The sequence below is a fragment of the Suillus plorans genome, assembly GCF_016647745.1.
Source record: "Suillus plorans strain S12 chromosome Unknown HD556scaffold_9, whole genome shotgun sequence".
NCBI classification, from domain to species: domain Eukaryota; kingdom Fungi; phylum Basidiomycota; class Agaricomycetes; order Boletales; family Suillaceae; genus Suillus; species Suillus plorans.
The window spans coordinates 574,079-595,036 of record NW_024537393.1 but is presented as its reverse complement, the minus strand read 5'-3'; the positions used below and the strand labels follow the sequence as shown (position 1 = coordinate 595,036).

Sequence of the window (20,958 nt, the reverse complement as noted above, 5' to 3'; positions counted from 1 at the left end):
CTCACAATTGGACACTAGTTGTGAAACGTGTTTCGCAGGCATTTGAGCTCTGTTTGGGCCAAAAGTAACATCAGCGACGAGCATCAGGAAGGGAAATAATCCACCTCATCTTAGATTGTCCGTTAAAGCACGATACTTCCCTACCTCTTCCTCGACAGATTAGCAAGTTGAATGGATGCGAGTTGGTGTTTCAAAACAGCAATCAACGTCTCGGCTTCTCGGACCTCCTATTTTTTCCTTGCCATTACTGCGAGGCATCATTCAACAATTACATCGCGACGATCATGACAACGTACCGGCAAGCAGCTCACCTTGCACTGGTTAGTTTCAACCTTTACAGCAACGGTGTTCTCACCCAAGCGCTTCTTGTCCGCCTCCTGCGAATTTCTGTCTTTGGTGATCTTCTGCTACTGCGTGGTTTGCATAGTCGGTAACCGCTCTGAGAAAACCAGATGCAGAGACTTCAGCCTAGCATAAATTAGAGTACATGATTGGCAGCTACTCCAGAACGCGCCTGTCATGTGACCGTATTGACCCGCGCGTCTGTTGATGTCTATTTGCTACCGACGCGTTCCTGTAAATGAATGACATCGCACTTCTTCGCTAGCCTAACTGCTAACATCACGCAACCGAAGGCTATCGTCACATCTGCTATTTTCCGCCATCCCCGCGCGTCTATTGTTATCATCATACCTAATTGCTACATAGTAATGCCTTATTTCACTGGCGTGCACGATGCCTCGGACCTTCTAGCGGACGCGAGACACGAACCATACACAGATATTTCTCTATCCTCGGAAGAGCCAGATGTTTTGATCTCTCCGCCACGCTCTCCTAGTAGACTTGACTTCTTTCATGAAGAAGGCGGCGCTGTCGGTTGCTCTGAATCAGATGCAGACGCAGAACTGCCGATTTCAAGGGTCAAGTGGGCACGCAACCTCTTCCGTAGCGGCCCGGCACTTGCGAAATTTAGGGAGGAGGAGGACAGCGACGACGAGCCTCTCATCGGTCTACCAATCCTCCACGTGAATGACCACAGCACCAATTACCAGACAGACTTCGAAGACGAGCTCCAATGCGTTCCATTCCCACCTTCACTTCAGACAGTCACCATGGAGCCATTGGCACCAGAACCTGTTCGCCATGCGACGCTTCCACAAGAAACAAAGGTGCAAAATCCAACTCCTGTCTCACGTCCCCACTCGCAGCGTCTGAACTACCCTCACCGCGGATTTTCACGGAGTGCTTTGTTGCATCAAAAGTCTTTCTGGACAGCGCGCCATGACGAATGGTTGGAATGGCAGGCCAAAGAAGTGAAACGGCGAATAGACCACACTATATGCGCACAAGACCCTGGAGGCGCATATACTGGCATCACGCTCATGGATAGTCAGGAAGTCTCTGGGCTGCCATCGCAAATCCGCGTGCCTCTATCTGGCTTGGAGCGTGACTTTGAGGGGTATGCATCGAGAGACTTTGTCCAGGACTCGAACGCGCCGATCTACCCTCGTGTGGGCGATATCTCTGCGCTTCGTGATCCATACTCTGCCAATGTCGACCGGTGCTTCTTCAGGTTTCCGCTGTGGACCATTCACAAGACGCTCTACGTGTTCGACATGTATCAAAGGGCAACCAATATTTCCGACCAGATACAAGGTTCTGCGTCTTCAGGAAGCTTGCAGTCGTCGACTGGTTCATCGACATGCGGTGATGGGGATGTAACCCTTGTTGCTGACGATGAACCACCCTTCGAGAAACAAACGCTTGACAACGGGTCTCATCAAGAATGTCTATCGCCTAGAACTCCAAAAAGATCTCCGCCGTGTACATGGGAGGCTATTCGCACCTGGGAGCTGAACTGGTACGCTCGCTGGGAGCTACTCATTGGTCTCGTACAGCGCGACCAAGCCCTCCGGCAGGCAGCGCCGCTTTCGCCGTCGATACCTCTGTCTGGGTTCGTAGATGAAGACTCTTTACCGCCAAAAGAACTACTGGAACCGTTCACCCTGAAAGCTCCCACACCGATTTTCCTCTTTGCTGGCGAAGACGGAGAGGGGGACAGCGGAGACGAAGAAGACGATTATGGTACCTTGGTTGCAAACCCGGTTTACAACATTGACGAGACGTTCAAGGAGGGGTATCACCGTGCAGTAAATTTTTTCACCAAAGATCGAGAGTCGAAAAGAGAGCGTCGGCTTCGAACACTGTCTGGGTAGAAAGTCAAGGATGGTCGTCCGCATGGAAGTCAACGAGGTTGGGAATATTTTCACCTTATATGCAGCTCCCTAGTTTTGTCGATCCATGCTATATTCCGATGCTCCGATGAGTTCATACTCAAGACACTCTGAATGGTAAAACTTCATCTGGGTACTGGTGAAATACGATACATCTGTTGCCACTACTACATGAAAACTGAGACCTTCACTACTGATACTGGCCTACTATAGTCCCTTCTAATTAAACACGTTGGCATTGAATGTCCTGATAGAGTGAAGACAATAGATGAATGTATACATAAGGGGATTGATACCAAGGTGGCGAAGGAAATGTAGTTCCTTTGTCTCCATTTACATAAGGACTGATGAGGGGTGTATGTGATTGTCACTGATCTTGGGGTATGCTGTGAATGACGAGTGATGAAGTTGGTGGACTCGGAGGGGTATATGTCTTGCTACAACAAGCTACTTCATGTATCCATGTCCCTCCCCCTCTGATTCAGAAGTGTTTGGATATGAGCGCGAGGGGAATTGAGAACGTCTGTGGGGCTTCCCGGGCCAGGACGGGCTATGGTTCATGTGCCATTCGCGTGATCTGCGCTGCCTGCGGCTCTGCACGATCTCTGGTGCTGCAGCTCGCAAGGCACTCAATTCCTCATTCGACAACTTTGACAGAGGTGATGATGCTAATTGTAGCAAGTCTGAAGGCGTGTAGATAAGCACTGTGTGACGTGGCCAGTGTTAGGTATTTACAGCTCAAGGGGATACTCACGACTATCATGAGGTAAAGGTGACAATGAGTGCGCTGGTGAAGAAGAGACGCTTGATGAGCTGGCTGAACTCGGTGAAGGTGCCCGTCGGTGTACAGGGATGTAGAGTCCTGAAGATGACGACATCACTGATATGGCAAGGGAAGCGGGTAGCTAGAGAAGACTTGGTAGATGACTGGACGAGTGAGACTGCTGATCATGTTCCGGCTTGAACAAGGTCTTATATATACACAGGAACATCCTGAGGAAACTGCGCATGCATGGGCCGCTCGGCAGTTGGTTATTGTGTGTCACCGATGTCGTGGCGGGAAAGAGCAGTGGTGACTCATCAACTTGGACCGCTGCGTCAGCTATTTGTGGCCTCCTGGAAGGTCGTGGAAGGTTGTACAAATGGCGAGAAAATACGACCTTCGCCATCGGAGCCCTACGTTATGTATTCGTCAGTGATAGACGTGTTACCGGGCCGAAGGCTTGTGTGATTGTTAATGATCACCTGATCGAACTCGAGTGGCTCGACTTTCCGTATTTGTAGATCACTGTTTAGAGCCAGCTTGGCATATGGGGACTAGATAAGCCCCCACAAGTACATGGCTTTTAGTAATCCTGGCGCCGCGGATCCTATCAGCTAGCAGGGTGGAGAGCCTTTTGTCAATTTAGAAGGCTCAATGCAACATTTGCTTTTGTAGTTCGACTAATGGAATATATATCTGTGACCGAACGTCTTCGTGTGTCCTAAATTCAAGCTGCGAGCGGCATTCTTGTTATTTTTCAGAACTCCGAGTCATTGTAGTCGGCAGTTGAACGCGACCCACACGTCCATAGCCCGATCTATTCTCTAGCCTAATAGCGACACCAGTCTGAGGCAAATCCGCCAATTGTACACCGGAAGATGTCGATCATGAGTTAGCTTATCTGGTGAAGAATGTACTCACGCCCCAACAATCACAATCCCGACGACATCGGCTTGACTTTTGTCAAGAATCTCCTCGGTATCGGTAATAGAGCCGACAGCCTCAGCAGTAAGGTTGTCTCCGGCAGCTTGTTTGACTGCCTGTGAAAACGGTGCCTACTAAGTTGGGCTGACTTTGATGATGGCTTTTGGGTGGCTAGCACCTCTGGAGATGTCGGGAGAGTAGACTCTGTGCTCGACAAGAATACCGACGATATCTTCGACACATCAGTCAGATCAAGCAAAGAACATGAAAATACTTCAGAAGAGTAGTATATTTTCAAGCATAGTCATAGATGCCATCCACAACCTCGAGACTCAACGAATGTTCTCGAAGCTTCCGCCGTATTCGTCTGTGTGCACGTTATTCATAGCACTCAAGAAAGAGAACATTCCCTGACTATAGTCTGGACGTGAGATGACCGTCGTCTGCAGAATATTAAACAGTGAAGATAGCTGCGTGACATTAGGATTATTAAGAGAGCCTTCGTCGTGTCAATGATCAACATGATGACTCACGAAGATACGATTGTGGAATATCGCCCCTGTAATCTTGATAGGCGGTGATAATTTTGGTATAGGAGTTCCATCGAGCTGGGAGTCAAAAGCTTGCTCGACCAAGGTAGAGTATGGGATGGCGAGGTCACATGTCGAGAAGTAAATAATTGTGTGCGCGGAACGCCTTCCATGTCTTCCAGGCGATATATACAACTGGTGTCCACCCAATGTTGTGTCTCGGGTTGAGTTCACTGATTCAGCATGATTCTTAATGAGATGCAATGGTAAGAACTTGAAGCTTTCTAGCGATTACGAAGAGCTTCAATAAAGAAACGTGGTGGCTACAAATACAAGAAAATAACACATTATCTTTGCCACGTAAAAGCGGGAGGTCAAACTAGAAAGAATATTGCATACCACATAGATCACTCCTATCCTTTCCACTACGTTCCTTTCAACCAGTTCGGACCCAAGCATAAACCCTCGACATCGGGAAGATGACCCTCCACAAAGGAGTTCGAGAAGCAAAAAATTGATAATGGAACCAGCCCAAGAGTAGTCTGAATCGAGTTTCACGATCCACGAAGGATACGCGAGCCACGAAGTGAACTCAAGGACAAACCAGTGCCATCGTGTATATCCCTCATACGCAAGGAGAGTGAGAGAGCTAACATGGTAGCGTTGGGTCATCTCCAGCCGCAAGATGTTCACGAAACTCGGCGTATGATATGCTTGCAGCAAGCGGAGACCCTCGTCGGTAGAGGAGGCACTGTAGGAGATACCTCGACTGCAGTTTGCATGTGCACCAGGACTCGGGAGTAGATCCCAAGGGTAGCAAAAGTACATGCTTAGCGACTTGGATGAGGAATGCACCGCAACAAAGCCCGGGGACTAAGCATCTAGCTTGGATTTCTCTACGTCCCTGAGCGCCATTTTGACGGGCGCACGCGCGATAGGACTGCTGCACGATGGAAAAAGTTTGCACAATCCCTGCAACGCTTTCAAAGCTTTCATTCTCGCCCTCCTCTGCTGGAACAGGATCTTGGGATATGAAAATGAAGCTGCTTTTCTGGTACGTCACGCAGCTGATTACAGCTGGGCTCTGCTAGAGCCGATCGAGAGGGATTAAAATACTCAGACCTTAGCCCGCTCAGAAATGTGGATGCATGACGCAGCCTGTACGTGATGAGCATTCGTGGCCTTTGAGCTGGTCGAGAAAGAAAAAAGCAAATTTCAAGTCCCTGGCTTATGAAATCATATATTATTACTAATACATTCAAACCCAGCGTTTAAGGCAGAGTTTACAGCATCAAAGTTAAAATCTTTAGAGACAGTGGTGGGCAGTGGGAGGCACGCATGCCGATACGCTCTTCCTGAAGTACGTGCATAGCTACCCTCGGGAGATCACGGCTGCTGTTCACCTATGATATCTCCATCATGATTTCCACTCCAGAACCCACGGAAACAGAAGCATTGAAACCAAACGTAGCCATCTTTGTGCACACTCATGAGGGACCACCAAAGATTGTGGTAGCATGCCAGCCAGCACCCGCCAACATCGTAACTCATATACAGCAACCCCCATCGGATATGCTGTTCGCATTACTGCACTATTCACAGCATCAAATATCATTCACATTTAGACTGTCAAGCGCCACATCCGGATCTTCAAAAACAACAATGGCGCGTTACCTGGCTGTGTAAATTGATGCAACGCTGACGGGTATCAGTCCGTGTGATACGGTACGTTCTACATTGCTTTTGTCGTTCAAAACGGTTGATGACAAATCTTATTTCATCGCATGCAGCCTAGACGAGGGGCGCGCAGCGGGTGGTGGTGATACGAGGACCTGGCATGAGGCAAGGGTTGTTATAATGTATCGGTATCATTTGTCATACTTATCCAATTGATTCGCCACTCACTGATACCAAATATAATATCTTCAAGTCTCAAATCAAATTGGTATCGTGGTTACTATTTCTTGGGTTTGTGGCGAGCACATGTTCCCTCTATATACGACTGCGGTGTCAGTTGTATCCTCTACTGTGTTGGTATACGATTGGGGTGAGCAAGGTAGTACTTACAGACTCTGAGCATTATTGATGTCCGTTTGGTATTCTCCAGCACTAAACCGTGACCAAAGCAGATTCTCACTATGAATGGTTTCACAGCTGGACCTGGTCTAGGTGAGCGGGGTCCCACATCAGGAAGGATGTCACATTTGATTCAGGGCAGAGGCAGCGCTCAACTTTTTCAAGTTCATGACTGTTCTATATATCAGAGTAAGTGGTCTATGTCATGGGCGCACTTGACAAGTTTCACTCAACTTCAAATATATATAGGTACGCTATGTTGGAATTCTATCCTCTGTATATGTTTTCAAGGTTAAGACATTGGCATTGTGCTAATAACCCATCTCTCGCGATTAGCATCAGCATGCTGTGCAAGTGCCCCTGCTCGTTGACTTCTGACCGGCGGTATGCAGTAAGTTTTCCGGCAGTCTCGCTGACAGACTTTGTCAGTGTTCTGTGCTATTTTCGTCCACCATTCTAGAGGCGGAGTGAGGTTGTTGACGGGCTTGTTAGTTTGATCTAATGACCGAAACAGTTGTGAGTGGTGAGCCATTCAGTCTCAGTACCCCAATGATGCTGACTTTGACTGACATACCATAGTTATCACGATTACTCGGCTATATGCCATGTATCGGCAATCAAGAAAGACTCTCACTTTTCTTGGTGCAACCTTGCTGGTTGCCACGGTGTTAGTAAAATCTCATGTTTTACTTTGCAGTGCAAGTTCGTGATTATCTCTGACGCCGATCTTCTATACGTCTTAATTGTGCTATTCTTTTGCTTTGCAACTCGGCTATCTCCAAATCTATCGGTACGCCGATCTGTGACCGAGTTATCTGCATCTGGTCATTCATCATTCTTACAGGACTCATGTTCCTTGGAATTAGAGACTTACAAGGGCATTCTTCAAGTCTCGTTTGCGCAGATATTTGTGCTGGCACCGTACCTTATTCTTAGCGTTAGAGGATGCTACGCCAAGCGTGTGGCTAACTCCGACACGGTGCCTGCTATGATTACAATCATATTCCAAGAATGAACACGTGTACCAACTGCCAGTGGCGTGTAGCTCGGGAGAGGCTGGAACCTGTAGGAACATGATCATTTGTTTCGAATCCTGTTGTGGTAATAACAGTTTGACGTTATGACGAAAGAGCAAAATCACGCAACTGTTCAACACATTGTGCACTGCGAGTGCCTGATGAAAGTCTTTGCTAACAACTAACTTATGCGTCCTTAGAGGAACGGAGGAAGCAGAGGGGACAGTTAGTTTGTGTAAAAACATGGTCAATGAGCAGTCCACCCGAAACAATCCATGAAGGACGAATGGGGTTCAAACTATTATACATCACGAGCATCGTTTTCGTGTCGTTATCCACCAGAGCGGTACGGAATTCCGCTCGAAAGTCGGGAGAGATCTAGGCGCAAAAATATGTCGGCCAATACGTCAAAGTACTTTTAGGGGTGACCAACAAAGAGACGGACTAAAAATATCGGGTCACTTTGGGGAGCACCGGTGAAGGCGCAAACACGGAATTATCATAATACGGTAGATCAAATATCACGCGTCGCGGGTAGCCAAGGGTCAGGCGCCTGGATGAATTATTTTCGCTGAGGAACGACTCACCTGACTTGCTTGTGAATCATATCTATGAAATTGATAATTCAGATATGCCGAGAGAAGAACGTTAGCCAGCATCCCCATATAAACGCAGCGCCTGTTTGAAACACCGAGAGCGTGAATATCACGGCGGAGACAGGATCGGTTCCCTATTTCAAGGGAAGCAACTGCGCCTGCTAAATTCAAAGGTTGCTCGGTGCTTTCTGAGTGACCGCAGACATCCATTATCTTGGCTGAGAATTCTCTGAGGCTAGATTGTCCTTGCAACAAATATTGACCCTCTGAGGTAGCATCCAGAAGCCGAGAATGTTGAAGACCAATGGATAACGACTAAACCTAAACTGTGCGCGAAGATAAGTCGACCTGGAGCCTGTATTGCGGTCCTTAGGAGAAATTAACTCCACATAAAGTCTAAGAACACCGAATGCCGGACTTAGATCATGATAAGTAAATGTATTCACAAATCTTGCACAATGGGATTGTCTGATTGTGAACTATCGCACGTACAGGGTTGGCTAATAATCACGAATCGGGATCATCGAATATCAAAGCTTCCCCTTGTCTGGATGGTCTGGGCCAACTATAACACGTGGAAGATCGTAACGAATGCGGGACAAAGGCCGACAGAACATCATGCGTAGGAAGTCAACGTACGCGTTGTTGTTATCGTGCGGCGCCGGTCAAGGTTCGAAGAAGTGATGGGAGTACGAATTCGCAGAGCACCGAAGAGGATAATTTTTGATTCGCCGAGGTAGCTCGGGACATTTAATTATTACCCGCACTTGTTGTCCTGAGTAAGTAATGTCATTGCTACTATTGAACAACTGGACGTCATTAGAATGAAAAAAATTGAGTAATACTGCTTACTGGTAGCAGTGGAAGAAGAGAGGGGAGTCAAAGGAAAGAGAAGGAACATTAAGATATTTTGAGAGCGCAACTCCTTTTGGGATGGCTATAAAGCGTTACAACGCTGATTAACAAGGACGACACCAGAACACGATAGAAGGCCTAAAAAGACTTGCATAGTTAGTCTTATAACGATAAGTGCAATGAACCAGAAATTATAAAGAGATTTAGACCACCGACTCGTATAGGAAAGCAGTGTGGGAGGTTGCAACGTTTGTAGCGGAGTCAACGATCTTTGGGTCGGAGAAAGAGACAGAATCATGCGTGCGCTGTCAAACTCAACTTTGATTGACAATTATGGCCCACGAATTCGCAGGTATCGCTATTTTCATACGAAGGTCTGCTCATCGTAGAGCTCGACATCATGAAGTTTGGAGGATGAGGAAAAAGGCGCACGGCATCACTTAAAGTCACGTTTTCGCGTTTTATAACTTTTATTCAAGTCCCACGTTCACAGTTGTGCCTTCACTCCATCATTTATACTCAAAAACTACCCTTTTCCTCGTCATACTCTTCAAGACCTTTGCGATATCGAATTTGGTATCAAACCGATAGCGCCAGATCAAATAATTTGAAGCACCGGAACGTAGGAAGCGTGTTCTGAGCGGCGACGATCGGAAAACTAAGCAATTTCGAGCGGAGTGAGCAACAACTTTCTTCCCTTTCCTTCCATCCATCCATCTGTCTCCTCTACTGGAGCCTATTATCTGTCTGCTTCACAAAATACCGGCTCGATCAAACACTCAACATGGTTCCCGTTCTACAGGTCCGTGACTATTCGCTTACCCATAGAGAACAAATTTCTGTGAGGAGCGCTGGGCAAAGTTTTTGTCCCCAATGGCAAGCGATCAAGCCAAGAATGCTGGTGCTGTAGCACAGGAACATCACATGCCACCATACCAAGCATACGGTGCCTACTCGCCACCTTTTCCGGTCTACTATGATCCGAGCCATCCTGAACCAAACGGCGGGCCACACCCAGCACCCCCATACATCTATCATTACCCGCCTCCGGGGATGATGTACCCATTTCCTCCTCCTGGTAGGTCTAGTTTCGCGGCGTCGTTCTCTGTCGTTCTCTCTTGTTCTCTCTTACGTTAGACTCGTAGGATTTCCGCCTTACGCACCCCCTCCCCAAACTAACTTCCAGCGCGTTAAGCGTAAGCAGGTCAAGATGGCGGTAAGTTGACGTACATTTTTGCGCCCATTTTCTAAATTAATTAACTTATTATGTCAGTGTACCAACTGCGCAAATGCCTGCAAGCGTTGTGACGAGCATCGTCCATGTGAACGATGTGTCAAATATGGTATCCCAGAAACGTGCGTTGATGGTGTGCGGAAGGAGCGACAGAAGGGAATTAAGCGGGGACCCTATAAGCGCAAGAACAAGTCCGGCGGCAGCGATACTGCTACCTCACCTACTCATAATCCCAGTTTCGAAAGTACGTTACAATCATCAATCTGCATTTGTTTTACTCATTGGTTGATAGCTTTCTCGACTACCCCAAATGAAGCAAACGGAGACCCAACTTGGCACCCGCCGAACGGTGTAGCACAGGGTTCTGCGACTGCAACTCCTGCACCCTCGTCAATGCCAACCTTTCCACCTCCGCCACCACCACCAGAGGGGGGATATTATCCGCCCCCATATTTCTATCCTCCCCCTCCTGGTTTCGTACCACCCTCTGAGGGTCAGGCGCCCGTGGAAGGGTCCCCAAATTCTGGCGTACCTCCTCCGATGATGCCTTACTATATGCCTCCTCCTGGATACTATGGACCGCCATATTATGGCCCTCCTGGCGTGCCGCCGCCCGCCATGGATCCAGCTCAGGCTGAGCTTCAAAGGACATCTGGCCCGCCTGTAGATCATGATCCTGATGTCGAAGAAATACCGCCGCCTGCTCCGAAGACAAATTCAAAGAAGAGATCTAGAGTGGGAAAAGATGGACAGCCGAAAGCGAAGAAGACTAAGGTCGCTGCTGTCGTGCAAGAATCTTCAACTTCTAGTGGAACGACGGGAGGGAGCGACCAGGCTTCAGAACCTGGACATGGCAGCCCAGCTGAGATTGGTGACGCATGAATATCACTGGATCTCTTGCTGCATACGGTTCCCTGCTTTCGCGCTGCTGTTTTCTCTTTTTTTTTTTTTTTGCGATCTTTGCTTTCTCGTTGTTCAGTTTCAAATGCATGTTCGATGTGATTCTGTTTTGCCTCCTACGTACTTCTGAAAACTTTCAGAGACTCCGACGCTCTTTGACCACCAACAAGGTCTCGATGAGGATGATAATGTGTAGAGAGGGTGTAGATCGTGTGACGCGATCCTGTTTATGGTCAAAAAGCCGCCGGAGGCAAAGTATCTATCATTCTCGAACCCCCGTACGTCGATGATTGGAATATTGGCTACCCACAGTCATTTTGAACGTCCCTGGATTTCTATTCCGCCGCCTTTTTTTCTTCTTGCCCTTTGGAATTACGGTTTCTGCTTGTTGTACGTATATGACCTGTCTGTCATCCTATGCTTCCCGTCTTCCTGCTTTTACTTATGTATGATATGATTGGGTGGTATTTATTATTGTAGGATATAAATCAACATGGTTACTTACATAAATTGATTTTCAGAAGCGATGGTCGGTTATAATAGACAGGGGAAGAGCGTTTGTCAACATAAAAATTACCTTCCTTGCTGCGGCAAGGTTTTCATGCTTGTCTGAAATTCAAGTGTTCATCGCAACTTGAACGTTCAGACTGCGGTCCGCCACAACACATATAAGTTGACATTCACGGACTCGCATTCCTCAGCTCGTCAGTCTGTGCAAATAGGTTGCGTAATAAGGCCCTAGAACGACAGAGTGAGCGCCAAAATATACGAGAAGCGGAAGGGCATCAAATAAAGAAAAAATGTAGGCGAGCGATCTTCCCTGGACAACTTGTTACGTAAAGTTACCGGCTATGTCCGGGCGTTTGTTTATTTCAAAAGGCGTTGCCAAACAATGCTCGAAATTTTGAGTGACTTCAAAACTCGAAAACTGGTTGTGTCCGTCTAAGCTTCCTCTTCACCATCTTCTGTACTTTTCCTCCCTCACGCAACATGTCTGTTCTCCGTGCCCTTCGTCAGGTTGCTGCATCTTCATCACGGGCTGTTGCTCGTCCTGCGGCTCGCTCTGGCCCCTTGCGCCTTGCGACCGCACAGCTTGCTCCACGGGCTTCCATGACTGCTGCAAGAGCATTCTCGGCATCTACGTGTCGTTTTTCGGAGGGTTCGAGTGAGCTTTGTTCTTTTTTCAATGAACCAGCACTCACCCTTTTTTGGTGGCAATAGCTGACATTCTCCTCTCACAAAAACTTGCCGAGGAACTTAAGTACGAGAAAGAGGCTGTTGCTGACGCGCCAGGAGAGCCTGAGTTCTTGAAGACATTCAAGGAACAGGGTATCTGGGAGGTATGTGTTATGCCGAGTAGATGGTGGGCTTGTTCCTCAGACCTTGCACGCAGATACAGGACGTTACTGGTAACGACGAGGTCACTCTCGTACGGAAATTTGGCAATGAGACGTGGGTAAAAATTTATACCGCTTGACATATACTGACATGTTTTATAGTATTCGTATGATGTTCTCTATTGCCGACATTCAAAACGCTGAGGAAGAGCCGGAATACGAGCAGGAAGAAGGTGAAGGTGGAGAGGACCAACCTCCCAACTCGTACCCTATCCGTGCTTCATTCTCCATCACGAAGGTAGCTAGCCTCAGGTGAAACATTCTTGTGCTTATATTTGGATGTAGGGTAATGCCAAGGGGTCCATCAACATTGACACTATGTGCCAGGAGGGCGCGTTCATTGTCGACAACATGTCCTACTATCCTGATGCACAGCTTGGTACCGAGCTTACCGCTGAGGCTGACTGGAAACGCCGGGGCTTGTACATCGGCCCTCAGTTTGATACTCTCGACGTTTCTGTCCAGGAGGAGATCGAGAAGTGGTTACAGGAGCGGGGTATCAATGAAAACCTTGCCACGTTTGTTCCTGAATATTCGGAATTCAAAGAGCAGAAGGTTAGTGGTCGTTTGCCTGTCCATTGTTTGCAGGACCTCATCACTTTCCCTCATAGGAATACGTAAGGTGGTTGGACAACGTGAAGAACTTCGTGGATGCGTAGGCATGTAGTTTGCTCGCACTGCTTTCATGACCACTCTCAAAAGCCATCCCCGCTATCTGCATGACCTTGCACACCCATCTTTACACGTACAACCATACATTTATTGGCTGTTATCTCCCCTCTCAGTCTCACTAGCATTTAATGTCACTCAATATTCATCACTTTTGCTTTTAAAAGTTTTTCGTGTCGACGTGGTGTCTTCAAGTTTCAGTGGTTTGCTAACTTATCCTCTAGAGTTGCTGTGATTGACAAATAGGGGAATTTTGAATTTTTATATTTGGCCATCTACGCTCACATAAGCTCAGGTAACTAGGTTCCTCGATGACTCAACTACCAATGAAACAAAAACAAAAACGTCCTCCGAATCCAATCAAACGTCCGTAATCAAAGCAAACCTCGCAAACTTGTCGGTAAAAGGTATGCATAAGTGTCCAAAGACTTATATGCCACCTTATCAGAAGGAACGGCATTCAGAGATCTTATTCGTCGTTTATACTCTCTCCAAATACGTCCCGCCAGCTGAATACCACGCACGTGCCATGCCTGCGCTAACCGTGACAACACCTTAGTCGTACTATCCAGTTGCGGGGGTAAGGCACCCGCATTACTAGACGCAATGTTGCCCATATCATGAGACTGTGGGGGTAACACACCCACGTCTGTCTCAGTTATGTTGCCCACAATACGCGCAAGTGGGGGTAGCACACCCACATAAAAACGCGTCTGATATTGTGGAGTTGGAGTTGATTGTCACGTGACCGCATAGGTCTGCTGAGACCATTTACATAAGGCAATCCCGACATGTTTCTTACGACCTTTCAGACCTTCTCATTGGCCTTCACAGATCACCTATGTGGCGGTCCAACTTGAAGTGGATGAGCCACCACCACTGCCGCTTCATGCCACGCTAACATACAATAACTGACTGACAATGGGTCTATGCATGCGCAGGTCCACAGGTTGCTCCTGTGAGTATATATAACACTTTGTTCAAGCCAGAACATGATCAACTCATCTCCCGTGTCCTCATCTACCGAGTCTTCTCTAGTAACCCACCTCCCTCGCCACCTCAGTGATGTCGTCATCTTCCAAACTCTACATCCCCGTACACCGACGGGAGCCTCCACCGGGTTCGGCCAGCTCAACGAAGGTTTCGTTACCAGCACACTCGTTGTCACCCTTGCCTCATGATAGCAGTGAGTATTATCCTCTAGCCTTTACCCATCGGGTGGCACATACCTCATGTCGGTCACGTTATACAGGACTTATCCCTATCTACACACCTTCAGACATGCTACTATTAGCGTCATCGCCTCTGTCAAAGTTATCGCAGGACGAATTGAGCACCTTGCGAGCCGTAGCACCAGAAATCGTGCAGAGCCAGAGGCAGCGCAGAACACACGAATGGAACATGAGTTTTGGCCCGTACTGGCCCGGGAACCCTCGCAGACGCCCTCAATTCCCCTTGGGGTCACATTTAAACACTTCGGAATCTGAAGGTGGGGGACAAGGATGGAGGAAATGACGCGTAGTGATACACACACCCATCCGAGTCGAGTCCCATCTAGGCATATGCGAAGGCAGTCTTTATTGTGCTACAGATCATGTTGTATGAATCCAATTTTTTGAGCCAACGCCTAAAGAGTCGTTTGAAAGTGTATCCGAGAAAGACGAGACCATTGATTTCTTTACAGCAGAGATGGTCCAGGGTTACCGCAAGCTTGGACAGGGATGTATGAGGAATTTGTCTCCAAAGTAGTGGCTGGCAAGCTGTAACCTTGCTTCAACAAGTCAAAAGGATGGTTAATTTGATCCTCATGGACCTTATCAGATGAACGAGATTAATAGCAAGAGACGCCTGATAACTATCTATTACAAAAGGAAGAAAGAGTAGAGAAAATGTGCATAACGATGAGTAGCCCTTCACAAACACGAACAGACAAGGAATAAATTAGAAAATAAGCCTATACCTTGATCAACCCCTTCAACCACCTCACCCACTCACCAACATCTGCAGTACGTGTGTAACCAACACCGACAACTGCCAGACTGACCAACAAGAAGAGCCATTTGGTGTTGCGCCTCTGTTCGATTAACTGCTTAAAGGGCCTGTTCAATAAGCCAAGCTCCAAGTGCAAAATATTGTAACTACGTACATGGCCATTTGCCGAAATGGGACGGGGCGGGAGTTTTACGCGGAAACGTTTGAGGGACGCTAATTTCCCGGGCTGGAACCTATCGTGAGGGAAGTGCAGAGGGGTATAAATCATCAAAACTTACGCTGTAAGGGGGAAACCTTCCTCCTATGATATTGTCAACCCTGTAAGATGTCACAAAGTGAACAGGCGGACGAAATTATAAGAAAAGGACGAACCATCCAGGGGAGTCAAGAGAGGCGCGTAGGTGCGTGAACATGTCGAAGGAGAAAGTTCGTGTGTGATACCCAGCTAACGAGATGTGATTAGTGATAACTTGATTGAGAGAAGGATGAACTCACATCCGCTGGGGCCAATACCCCCGAATGGCAATCCATCAGCTATAGCACTATCAGTGGGCTATCCTCATTGGAAACATCGTAAGGCATACTAGCGCAGTGTATCATCACATCATTGGCAATGGCTGAGCCACTCTGAGTATTGTCAAACACTGACCAAGAATGTCAACGACGATGACTTGATAGACAATCGAAAGTAAAACGCACCCTTGTTTTTGAAGGCTGCATCGGGCGAGAAACAGTACAAAGCGAGCGGATGATCGCTGGCAGAATTCAGTCTGATGTTAACATGTAAATAGAAGCACAACTCACTGAGCATTGATGTATGCAATTGCTGCATCGACATCATCCACAGGCATAACAGGCAGGATCGGCCCGAATAGTTCTCTTTGAAACCAGTCAAACGTTGCTTGAAAATACTCCGACAGACAGATATATACGCACTCGCTCATTAGTGAATCTTCATCTTTGACACCCTTGACCACGGTAGGGGCTATAAATTTTCGTGACTCATCGGTCTGCCCGCCAAAGACGATGGTGCCGGAAGTGCTGTCGAGCAATTTCTTAAGACGATGGAAGTGCGCAGGATTGATGATACGAGAGATATCCGGAGTGGTGGTAGCACCAGAAGGATAGAACTCATCGTGTCTGCGGACGCAGTAGGATACATATTGAGCATGACGTATATAAGGGTGTGATGAGGTACGCACGCATCTTTGAGGGCCTTTACGAACGCGTCTTCTGAAGAGCGCGGGACAAGAACATAATCTGGTGCGACGCAGGTCTGACCAGCATTAGCGCACTTGCCCCACAGGATACGGCGTGCAGCAATCTTGAAGTCACATTTAGGGTCGATAACAACAGGAGACTTCCCTCCGAGCTAGGAAGATATTGGCGCCAGCACATCACACTGAAAGTATGGATTTACCTCGAGACTAATAGGGGAAAGAGTCTTCGCAGCAGCTACGCCTATAAGCTTTGCTACTCGCCCGCTCCCGGTGTACAGGACTAGTTGTCTCGCATCATAATTTCGACAACAAACATAGTAAATTGCACATACCGTGGCCCCATTGGTATTCCATGAGCTAGATGACCTGATAAGTATGCAGTCCATATCTAACAGAAATGAATAACACACCTTGTTGGTCTCCGGGACAGCACCCAACACGACTCGAACGACATCATTGTCCAAATACTTTGGAATTAGTTCCGCGATGAGGCCACTTATGGCGGGGGACAGTTCGGACGGTTTGAGGACGACACAGTTACCGGCGGCAATTGCTCCAATCTTAGAAGGGAAACAATGAAATGGAAGTGAGCGCGAGAAAAGACGAAAATGAACATACGATAGGTCCGAGAGCAAGCCATACGGGGTAGTTGAATGGGCTAATGGACAACACGACACCCTTTGGTTCCTTGCGAATAGCTGGACGGAAAGCAGCAAATTTGATATTGAAAGGTGCCTTTTCGGTTCGAGCCCACTTGTCCACCCGGTCATAAGCGATCTTGCAGTCACTTATAGTTGAGTCAAGCTCGAGGCTGGGGTGCACTTAAGTGAGTTTCATGCACGGTAACTTGGCAAAACAGTGCTTACAATGAAGATTCTAGCGAAGGTCTCCCAAGGTCAGCGGCCAAGGCCTCCTTGAAACGTTCAATGTTGTCCTGCAGAAGGTAACCTAGTTGCAGGATCTGGACCTTTCTGAATGCGATGGGTTTAGTTTTGCCTGACCGGAAGGTCTTGTTGAGAGTGGTGTAAATCTAGAGCACGTTCCGTGAGCTACATGACAGTAATGTGGATTGCAAGCTTCGCACCTCGTCGATTTCTTCGAGCGTCGTGAATGTTAATTCAGGTGCCATACTTGACACGTTGGCTGTACACCGAGTGAACACGTTCTATAACCACGTTGTCTTTAGCATATGCACAGTATAAAGTCCTCAACACAACTGCATCCAGATTTGCAACCTATGGTACAAATGGATCGAGAACGAACACAAGTGCATCCACATATGATGCCATTTCCACCACCCCGCCAATCATCGAAGGACTTACGGTCTCTCACACAAATAATATCAAGTCTCCAAGGATCTACGGCTTTCAATTCTGCGGTTCGGATGGGAGGCTATCTGAGGCTATGGGAGGTGACTGCGGTAAGCGAAAACGAATGAAAAGAATCAACTGAGAATGCCCTGAGTTAGTAACTTACTAGTATGATGAGAAATTATAAGCCCGGCACAACCGGCTGGTTGCAAACATTTGAAAGATTTATCATTATGTCATTATGCTCATCTATACCATAGGAACGTTCACACCTGTTAAACTGGCTATGTTCATCCGTGCTTATGCTTATAATCAAGTGCTGTCGAGCGTTCCTCTGCTGCCAGCACTAGTGCATTATTGATCATCCGAGTCTGGTTAATGCCATGAGAAAGAAGTATCCACATCCCCTCCCATTCCCGAATGATGACATAGACCTTGCGTCAAGAAAGACCAGAACAGTCTTGTTTTACTTGGGAAGCAGGACAGGAAGGAGGTAAGTACTATCCACCTTTAGATCCGCGTTCATTTTCTGACAATATTTACATGTGTGATAAATGAATGTCATGTTCTTGCCGACGGTCTAAATTCGACGACCACTGCGGATGCTCAAAGTATCTGGGGTATGCTTTCTTTCATAATGCTTTTCTATCGACTTCAGGTCCCTATGGCTCCTAGGACCTAGGTGACATTGGTGTCACATTAACACTGCTGATATGATCAGCGGTCTCGCAGTGCCAGGCTGAATTCGTCTGGAGAAATTACATCCCCCTTCGTCTCAAAGCTCTCTGAGCAGAGGTGACATTCTTATACGAGTATCTGCTGTTCCTGTGCGAGCATATCGGCACGACCACAAGCTGCTCATAATGCCTGAGACACGGCGAGGGAAGTTCCACGGACAGATGTGATACATCCCAAGACACATCTATGAATGCCGCGGTATTGATTTCAAATATGTCCCCTAATTTGAGCAGCCTATCTCGGACCTCGATTTGGCTGGGTGTTAGGGTGTATAAGCCATCGACTTGAAAATCACATTTCGCAGATATTTGCAGCCATTCGACGTTCATCGTCAGCTTGAAGGTTTAGATAACAATGTTGGCTGCAGCCAGGATGTAGGTGACGACTACCCAAGGATCCCATGGAGGTCGCAGACGCGATTGACGCACGAGTGTAGTCGATTAATCCAGGTAAGTATTTCTACCAGGAGTTATTGTCCGAAGGGACGACAAGAGAGGGGAAGTGTGCATGGAAATACAGCTTCAGCCGGACGTGCTGGATTAATCCGACGAGAATTGGGGAGGGTGGGAGTAAATAACTAGCAAGTGCTGGTGACCCAACAGTTATCACAGACATGATATCATCAAGCCTGTACAGTGCTCCAAAGGGGTGCTGCGAAAATACAAGATTTGGTAGTAGCCATGCGCTGGAATCATGCGAAAATTTGGACCCCTCGAAAGTTCTCGAGATGGAGATGTACCCTGAGTAGCTAATCGCTGTCGCATTAGAAGCATTCGACATCGGACATCTGTCACCGTTGATAGACCAGCTGAATATTCACGGGTAGCACCGTAGCAGTCGTATTCGCCATCATGTCGACCAGACACTAGGTGAAATTGGGTCCAGCGACAGTGTGTAACGATACCAATGTGCCTTCGTAGATAGATGAGCGAGAAAAAACCCTGATCTAAACGCACTTACATACCTGAGCTCCTGCATGCAAGCGCATGCAACTTGATCGGCCATGTAAGGTAGATATACTATATGAATTTAATCAATATACTGGAAACCAGCATCACGACCCTTAATAGCGGCGATCGATGATGCAACCTCTCAACTACACATAGGAAGGTCAAGGGTTATCTCTCCGTGGCGATGTGTCAAAGCGCAATGTGCGCAGGGGCATCCTGCCATAAAAAAAATCAAGGCCCAGCTCCTCGTGGCTATGAAGACATTATTCGTCAAAGATTCTCGTGTCTGTCAAGGTAGGCGCTGGCGGCGGGGCTCAAGTAGGGCGTGGGCCTACATCGGCATTATCGGGCACTAATGGCTGTTGAAAACACTTGACTTGAGAGTTCAGGGTCTAACAATATTGTCATTGCGTGAGGAGCTGAAGGGTTCTGAGGTAATGCAACCCGAATACCCCGCATACTTGAGGCTAGTTGAGGCCGCCACCCTGCACGACTATTCAAGCCAGGTACTAAGTATTATAATTAGCTCTTACTTAAAGCTGGAGGCGCTGAACGTTACATACAGTCCTTAACACGAAGCAACTTCATTAAGTAATTGGGATCTAATGGGAGGTTTCTTAGCAGCATCCGAATACCGGACTCGGACTCACTTGTGGTCTAGATATCTTCCTCGTTTCCTTTCGTGGCGGTTGTGCATTATAATCATTTATTTGCGCCCGCGTGCTTGGTTTAGGGACCAACTCTAAACGTGTAGCCACTGGCAAATCTCTACGTGCCCTAGGGCAGTGGAAGCACTAATGCTGCCAACCATAATGCGCCACCAGAGTGCCCGACTTCGGCCGATGCCTAACAACTGGGATAGCCGGCTCGACTAGGCCACCGTTACCCACTGGCAAGAGTTCCTAGGTGCTGGCGCTCGGTATAGTGATTCCGCCGGAGTCTAGTACTGTGCGTCCCCGCGATAAAGTGATGACGGAACTGTTTGACACTTTGCTCGCCAGTATCAACTTCAGCCAAGGCTTACTAAACATGGAAGAACTTACAAACTGCATCAAATCATGAAACCGGGTGTACTCAAACTGCGGACCGGTACTCGCTGAGTCCATATATGGTCTTCTTCCACAGCCCTGAAGTTTGAACCAAGGTTCGAACAGATGAAGGGAACTTGAAAGGACTGCGCGTTTGATGGATGTCGTCAATTGTGTGATCAAATGCGCAATTGTTTTGGTGTGATCATGAGCGCTTGAGCTACAAAGCACAGGAAAAACCTTAGTCGTGTGACCATTCTTTTTTGATGTGTCGACCCATAATACAGTTATGATTGCAGGGCGAAGCTAGGCTAGTCCAGAAAAAAGACATCATAAGCGGGCAAGTGATCAGCCCATGAATTCCTGTCAACCACTCCACAAGAGTCACATACCTAGGAATTTGCGGCATCTGATCGGACATTGCAAGTCAAACAGCGTTTTATTTTTGACCACTGGCCTAGTTCTGCGAACAGCCTGAGCGTCCGGGAAGTTCCCTCCGTCACTGTCGTTGTCGCATCATCTGATG

General features: G+C 47.6%; 7 protein-coding genes across 7 annotated transcripts; 5 read left to right on the top strand and 2 right to left on the bottom strand.

The window, feature by feature from the left end:
* The first annotated feature begins 614 nt into the window (after nucleotides 1-614).
* HD556DRAFT_1342940 (uncharacterized protein) lies at nucleotides 615-2,368 on the top strand. The gene has a single exon (XM_041302160.1). The coding sequence runs from the start codon at nucleotides 711-713 to the stop codon at nucleotides 2,214-2,216; it is 1,506 nt and encodes a 501-aa protein (XP_041164352.1). The 5' UTR covers nucleotides 615-710; the 3' UTR covers nucleotides 2,217-2,368.
* Nucleotides 2,369-4,220: 1,852 nt separating this feature from the next.
* HD556DRAFT_1342931 (uncharacterized protein) lies at nucleotides 4,221-5,645 on the bottom strand. Its single transcript, XM_041302159.1, has 3 exons — nucleotides 4,851-5,645; nucleotides 4,455-4,700; nucleotides 4,221-4,391 (listed from the first exon to the last, which is right to left on the bottom strand). Exons 1-3 carry the CDS (start codon nucleotides 5,277-5,279, stop codon nucleotides 4,254-4,256), a joined length of 813 nt encoding a protein of 270 aa, XP_041164351.1. The 5' UTR covers nucleotides 5,280-5,645; the 3' UTR covers nucleotides 4,221-4,253.
* Nucleotides 5,646-6,870: 1,225 nt separating this feature from the next.
* Nucleotides 6,871-7,542, top strand: HD556DRAFT_1305133 (uncharacterized protein; the record flags this gene model as incomplete). Its single annotated transcript, XM_041299747.1, has 6 exons — nucleotides 6,871-6,918; nucleotides 6,988-7,014; nucleotides 7,042-7,043; nucleotides 7,107-7,194; nucleotides 7,225-7,317; nucleotides 7,372-7,542. 6 exons carry the CDS (start codon nucleotides 6,871-6,873, stop codon nucleotides 7,540-7,542), a joined length of 429 nt encoding a protein of 142 aa, XP_041164350.1.
* A 2,206-nt stretch (nucleotides 7,543-9,748) lies between these two features.
* HD556DRAFT_1030595 (uncharacterized protein) lies at nucleotides 9,749-11,234 on the top strand. Its single transcript, XM_041295935.1, has 3 exons — nucleotides 9,749-10,210; nucleotides 10,268-10,472; nucleotides 10,521-11,234. The coding sequence occupies exons 1-3, from the start codon at nucleotides 10,205-10,207 to the stop codon at nucleotides 11,108-11,110; spliced, it is 801 nt and encodes a 266-aa protein (XP_041164349.1). The 5' UTR covers nucleotides 9,749-10,204; the 3' UTR covers nucleotides 11,111-11,234.
* Nucleotides 11,235-12,038: 804 nt separating this feature from the next.
* On the top strand, nucleotides 12,039-13,470 carry HD556DRAFT_1342905 (mitochondrial glycoprotein). Its single transcript, XM_041302158.1, has 6 exons — nucleotides 12,039-12,293; nucleotides 12,350-12,468; nucleotides 12,522-12,580; nucleotides 12,628-12,763; nucleotides 12,811-13,080; nucleotides 13,137-13,470. Exons 1-6 carry the CDS (start codon nucleotides 12,119-12,121, stop codon nucleotides 13,182-13,184), a joined length of 807 nt encoding a protein of 268 aa, XP_041164348.1. The 5' UTR covers nucleotides 12,039-12,118; the 3' UTR covers nucleotides 13,185-13,470.
* A 525-nt stretch (nucleotides 13,471-13,995) lies between these two features.
* On the top strand, nucleotides 13,996-14,852 carry HD556DRAFT_1029870 (uncharacterized protein). The gene is made up of 3 exons (XM_041295932.1): nucleotides 13,996-14,152; nucleotides 14,233-14,380; nucleotides 14,447-14,852. Exons 2-3 carry the CDS (start codon nucleotides 14,260-14,262, stop codon nucleotides 14,707-14,709), a joined length of 384 nt encoding a protein of 127 aa, XP_041164347.1. The 5' UTR covers nucleotides 13,996-14,152; nucleotides 14,233-14,259; the 3' UTR covers nucleotides 14,710-14,852.
* A 296-nt stretch (nucleotides 14,853-15,148) lies between these two features.
* On the bottom strand, nucleotides 15,149-17,535 carry HD556DRAFT_1230379 (Aldehyde/histidinol dehydrogenase; the record flags this gene model as incomplete). Its single annotated transcript, XM_041297349.1, has 15 exons — nucleotides 15,149-15,412; nucleotides 15,465-15,504; nucleotides 15,559-15,631; nucleotides 15,682-15,720; nucleotides 15,771-15,830; nucleotides 15,886-15,941; nucleotides 15,991-16,065; nucleotides 16,123-16,326; nucleotides 16,389-16,558; nucleotides 16,607-16,686; nucleotides 16,739-16,763; nucleotides 16,817-16,966; nucleotides 17,025-17,217; nucleotides 17,273-17,436; nucleotides 17,491-17,535. 15 exons carry the CDS (start codon nucleotides 17,533-17,535, stop codon nucleotides 15,149-15,151), a joined length of 1,638 nt encoding a protein of 545 aa, XP_041164346.1.
* Nucleotides 17,536-20,958: the final 3,423 nt, after the last annotated feature.